Source organism: Delphinus delphis, chromosome 3, assembly GCF_949987515.2.
Source record: "Delphinus delphis chromosome 3, mDelDel1.2, whole genome shotgun sequence".
NCBI classification, from domain to species: domain Eukaryota; kingdom Metazoa; phylum Chordata; class Mammalia; order Artiodactyla; family Delphinidae; genus Delphinus; species Delphinus delphis.
The window spans coordinates 21,219,822-21,225,821 of NC_082685.1; the positions used below are offsets into that span (position 1 = coordinate 21,219,822).

Genomic DNA, 6,000 nt, shown 5'->3' on the forward strand with positions numbered 1-6,000 from the left:
AGAATTGCTAGGGCAAACTCCATGCTCCCTTGATCACATGAATGACACCCTCCCCCCACCCCCCCCACCCCCCGCCATACACATAGAGACTCAGCTCTGCTAAGTGCACGGGGGTCAGGCACAGACCAGGAGGCCCCCAAAAACTCAGCCTAGGTGGAAGCTCAGGGACAGCAAACAAAGGATGCAGGGGAGCTCCCCCCACCCCCAGGAGGTGGGCTGAAGGCTGAGTTATGGGGCAAGAGAGGGTGGCCAAAGGGACACGAAGGAAGGGAGAGGGTTGTTCAGAGAAAGGGAGGGGAGGACGTGGCAGTAGATCCACAGCGTACACCTCTGGCCCCCACACACCAGGAATGCCAAGAGCCACAGCGCGGGTCAGGGGCCCTGGCGCTCTGATTGTGCCGGCTACAGGGACTGGGGGGGATAGTGTATGCGCCTCCACGCCTGGGTGTGTGCGTGTGCGAGCGTGTGTGGCGAGGACAGAGGAGGACACTGTGTTCCGGACGTGGGCAGAGGCCAGGTGCCAAGCTGGGAATTGTGAGTAGCTGTTTGGGACAGATGCTGCCGGGAAGAGGTATCTTAACCCCCTTCCTCAATTTCCTGGGCACTTGGGATGTGGTCAAACCCCTCTAAACTGCTAACCGGCAAAGTCAGACTCCCCGGGGCGTTGATCTAAACCCCCGACCCTGCTCTGGGGCCGGGCAACCAGCAAACTTCCCCCGCCTGCAGGCGTGGGGTGTCTACACTCGCCAGCCCCACGCGCTGACAGCTGCTCCTGTACTTGGCAGAACCCAGGCTTCCGGGCAAGCGCGCGAGGAAGCTGCGCAGCAGCAAGAGGCGGCCCCCGCGTCCCGCCTCGCAAAGTTTGGCCCCCGGGGGCTCCCGGCCGGGTCCGGCAGCGCGGATCAGGGACCCCCAGAGCAGCGAGCGTTCGCGCGCACGGTCCCCCGCAAGCCTCCCCAGAGCGCGCGCATGACTCACCCGAGCCGCGGAGCCAGGCGGCGAGGACTATGCCCAGGAACGCTGGCCACAGGCCGGACCGGACGGCCATGGCCGCGGGCGGGCAGGCGGGTGGGCGGGCCGGGCGCGGGGCCCCGCGGACGAGAGGGCGCCTTTCAGCGCCTCAGCCCAGAGCCCCAGCTCCGGGCACCCCCGGGGCCCATTGCCAGCGGTCTGCGCTGCCTCCGGGCGGCCGGCTGCGGGGCGCACGCGGCGCGTGGGCTCCCCTGGGCAACAGGAGCGCAGCAATGCAGCCGGGGCGGAGCGCAGCGCCAGCCGCGCCGCGCACCGAGCCAGCCGCCGCGCTGAGCCCGCAGCCTGGGAGCCGGCCGGCGGGCGCCGCAAAATCCGGACTGGAGCACCGGAGCGGGGCGACAGCAGGGCGGGGCGGGGGAAGGAAGGAGGGGCCCCGCCGCCCTGCGCCGCGCGAGTGGGCCACCCTCCAGCTCCGGGGATCCCTCCCGGCGATGCCCGAGGCTCCCCCGGGGAGGGGCTGGGGTGGTGGGCGGGGAGGCCTCCCACCGCCCCACGCGATCTCCAGGGACCAGCCAGGAGTCTGAAACCCGGAGCGGATCGGTTCTCCGGATCCGGGCTCTCCCGGGCCCGCCAGCCGGCGCACAGGTGGCCCGGGAGGGGCCCAGGGCTGCGGCGACCCCGGCCCGGCGCCAGGCTGCAGACAGAGGCCCGGGGCAGGGGTGCCCGGGGTAGGTTCCGCTGCAGTTCTCTACCCCCAGCCCACCCCAGTCCCCGCCTCCCGGCCGCGCTCCGAGGCAGTCAGCGTGCCGCGGTACGCCACCCAGCCCGTAGCTTGGATAGGGGACTGCGGGAGAGCTCCCGGGCTCTGGCCCGCTAGCAGAGGTACGCGGGTAGGCGAGACTAGGCGCCACCCGCAGTCCCAGCCACGTAGCCTGGTGGACCTCAGAGTGACCCCAGGTTTCTCTAACCCCACGGCACCGTTCACCTAAGGAAAACAATCCTAGGACGCAGCGCAACCGACAGGGCGCGCGGTGTTTGCGCCCCGAGTGCGCACCGCGCCGGAGACGTGGGCGTGAAGGAACCAACCGGGCTTTGGGAGCTAGAGAGATCTAGGGTAGGGTCTAGGAGCCTCCGCCTTCTAGCTCTGTGACCTTGGGCAAGTCATGTTGTCTCCCAGAGCCTCCAGCAACGACCGCTGCAGGAGCCTCCTGTTCCCCATCCCCCATTCCCTAATCTGGTTAAAATAAACAGAGGGTTGCCTTGAAGGAGAAAAGAAATGACAAACACGCACCATGTGCACGGGGAGAGTGGTTAGAAAAAGAGAGGTTCCTACTCTGGCTCGGGAGGAGAATGGGAAGGGTGAGGGCACGGTCGCAAACTAAAATGTCTACAGGGGCCAGTCGATAATATAAATTGATGCTGCATGCTGGGCGATATAAGAAGGGTCTTCGCTTCCACAAAGAGATATGAGCTCTCCTGTATTTCTTGAAACACGAGGCCCTCTCTCGGTCTGTCTTTTGTTTCCCACTTTTGATAGAGAAGGGTTGTGAGAAATGTTTTGCTTTCCTCTTAACTCTACTGTGAAAAACACCAGCCAATGTCCAGATACATATCTATAGATGCTGGGCTTCAGTGCCAAGGAGGCAATGGCAGCGCTGGGGACTGGGCACAGGGTCCCATCTCCAGCACAGCTGGCTCTTCTCCAGGTGCCAGTTTGGGGGTGGGGGTGGGGTGGGGCCCAGTAGGGCCACATCTTCCAAATTTTCAATAAAAGCCATTGTATCAGTATATGAGATTTTCTGATTTCAAATTTTTAACTAAAACAATTTTGTTTTAAATTAACTTCATGTGAGCCCAGATGAAGATGTCCACAAATATCCACCAGCTCTGGGGTTTGAACTCTGTTTTGGGGATTGCTTGTGCATAGTCAGTGTCAAGGGGCCCTGATCTACCCAACAAGAGAGTGTGTGTGTGTTTTGTGTGTGTGTGTGCACGCGGGCGCATATGTGTGTGTTGGGGGGAGCAGTTACCTAGGCTGCTCCCTCTGGCATTATGCCCCACCCCACTCCCAGGAAAGAGGTGGGTGAGAGAGGTGAAACAATAGCAGGACCTGCATTTGGGGCCTCCAATATGGGGGAGATGATTAGGAACTGGGATTTGGGCACTGGAGGGAAGTAGTTGAGGATGAAAGACTGGGAATGGGGCTGGGGTATAAGATGATATCATAATGGTGTGTCCTGGACTCTGCTGTCTGCCTACATTTATAATTTGGTTTGATACTCACAGGAAGTCCTGTTAAATGAACATTATTATCTCCATTTTATCAATGAGGTAACTGAGGCTTGGGGAAGGAAAGTACCTTATGCCCAGGGAGAACCTTATTCAATGATTGCAAGGTTAGTTGAGATGACTCTGTGCAAGGTTTGATTTCAATGTCCACGCTCCGTACATTTTCCCCTGCAGTTTTTGCTCTGGGATTAGAATTTGGGAATGAGGTTTGGGGTACAGGAAAGAAAAGGTTCTCCTCTGTTCAGTTTGGTTGCTCTGGTCCTTTCTCTGGCCCTTTCTCTTCAGCCAGAATAAGATGGTTTGTGTAACAGTCAAGATAGACTAGATTATGTTGTGGTAACAGTCCCCAAGTCTCTGTGGCTTAAATAAACAAAAATTTATTTCTCACTTATCCATCATATGGGTCTACTGCTGCAGATCTTCATCACTCAAGTACAAAGCAGCCACTCTTAGGTGAGGGAGAGGAAACGGGAGCTCTGGAAGTACACCCACCAGCGATCAGTGGCTCATCCCAGAAATGACACTTCCACTCCCAATTCAATGGCCACAACTGGCCCTGCGGGCCCACCCAAGAGGACAAGAGAGTGTATTCCTACCACATGCCTGGAAGGCAGCCACTGAAATATGTGGAAAGCAGCAGCGATGACCACAGCCTCTAGGCCCAGCATGACCTGCCCCCTACCTACTCTGCAACTCTGCTTGTGCCCTAGCCATAGTGGTTTCCCTTCTGTTTCTTCAGCATCCAGATTCATCCTCACCTCCAGGCCTTCCTGTTTGCTTTCCTGTCCCCAGATCTTCACATAGATGATTCCTTTTAGTCACTCAGGTCTCAGGTCAGCTGTCCCCTTCCAAGTGGTGGTACTCAGGGCCATGTCAGGAAAAAGGGCAGGGATACCCTGTGGAGACAGGGGAGTAGACGTCTCACCTGAATTCTGCTTAAGAATCCAGGTTGGAGGGCTGCCAGGAAGGCCTTGTCTCAGACCCAAAGGTTGATGGCCAGATAGGTGGGCTCCTGACATCTCCAACCTCCTTTGCTCTTGAGCCCCAGACTCAAGGGAAAGGAGGAGCCAGATCCTGCCTAGGGGGGACCCTCCTGCAAGTGTCTGTAGCCCCCTTGCAATATCCCAGTGACAGCACAGGTTTCACCACCAACTGCTCTGCTGGCTGGAAATGTCTCCTCTCAAGGGAGCAGGAATCTGCCCCTCATTGAGTTCATCTTCTGGGGCCACATCAAGCATGTCTGCCCCCTCTTTTCTTCTGTTATTTTAGAAAACTTTCATTTCTTTTACTTCAGAACACAAAGTCTGGGACTACCCTGGATTTTCTCCCTCCAGTGCTACTGTTGCTGGCACCCTTGACACATTGGCCCCCACTGTGGGATCTCTCCAACGGGACCACTCCTCTGAAGGCACCTCCTGAAGGAAGCTGGCACATTTCTTGCCCACATGGCCTTGTGCACCGCATGAGCAGAGTCCCAGTCAGCTGTTGATCAGTGACATCGTACTGTTAGTGCCCACCAGACTGAGGGACCTCAGAGCTCGTGGTGAGGCCTTTGTTGACTTGGAGATGTGCCAGAAGCTCCTGTGATGATGATTAAAATGCATATCTCCAGGCCCTGCCCTATCCTGGTTCTGATTCAGTGTGTCTGGGGAGGTGTCTAGGAATCTGTGCTTTTACCAAACCTATACCATCCCCTACTAGCTATTTTTACTGGTGCCAGTGGTCTGAAAACCTCGCTTTGAGGAACACTGCCTTAGGTCTTTGCCATGGGTGCTGCAAACAACAGGGTGTTACCCATTTACCCTGGGTCACTGGCTTTCTGAATTTAAATTCAGAGACTTCAATTCATCCCAGTTCCATTCCATTGTATTACATCTAATCTCTCTTTCCCATATGGAGCCATCTCAGGATGTGGAGGCTGTCAGGCAGGGGACTTGATATTTTCTTCAGCTTCCTGTCATTCCCAGATGAGAGCGGGAAGTCATATATACTTTCAATCAAGTCCTTACGAAACAGGTGGCTCAGGGCAGAACCAAGGACAGATATCGTGGCTCCCCAATCTACACTACCTGCAAGTTGCACTGGGACAATAAGTCAGCTTCTCTTTCATCCACTTGGGAAACCTCTGATCACACCATCCTTCAGCTCACATATAACTGCCGCATCCACAAAGATAAATGGAAATACCCTGCAGAATCCCAGACTCATGAGCCTCCTGCTTTGCTTTGATCTACCAGGCCAATAACCCAATCAAAGGAAATCAGTTTGGCAGGAACGACTTGTTCTTGGTGATCCCAGATTGGCACTTGATGATCTCTGCCACGATTCCAGCATTCATATCTGCCCACTGCTTAGCATCTAGTTTCTGTCTTCTGAAAGCAGCATCTTCCCATCTTTCCTTTGAGGGATCACCCCTCCCCACCATCAGTGCATGAGATTCATGTGGAGCTACCCCATCCCAGTTCCAGAGGATGGCACAATGCTTCAGGACCCAAAGCATCCACTATTCCCTGAACAATGCAATTCATGAGAGGATGCACATATGACCCAAGCCAAGCCACTGAGGCTCAGTTCTAGGACCTTTGTTGGAACTAAGGTGAGAAAGAATTTCTTCCTTACTGGACTTGAAGAAGGAAAGAGGTGATCCTGGGACTGCCATCATGTGAGGAGCACATGCCTGAGACTAAATCTTGGGCAGAGAAGAGCAGAGCCTGGAGAAGGGAGAAGGGCTGAATCCTG

At 56.2% G+C, this 6,000-nt stretch overlaps 1 protein-coding gene across 3 annotated transcripts in view; it reads right to left on the minus strand.

Annotated features, from left to right (window-relative positions):
• Positions 1 to 1,260, minus strand: part of UNC5A (unc-5 netrin receptor A) — a 63,064-nt gene extending 61,804 nt beyond the window's left edge. For all 3 annotated transcript variants that reach the window (XM_060006777.1, XM_060006778.1, XM_060006776.1), the window contains exon 1: positions 979 to 1,260. In XM_060006777.1, the coding sequence (XP_059862760.1) occupies positions 979 to 1,048 (70 nt within the window). In that variant the 5' untranslated portion in view covers positions 1,049 to 1,260. The remainder of the gene's footprint in view (positions 1 to 978) is intronic.
• Between the last annotated feature and the right edge of the window lie 4,740 nt (positions 1,261 to 6,000).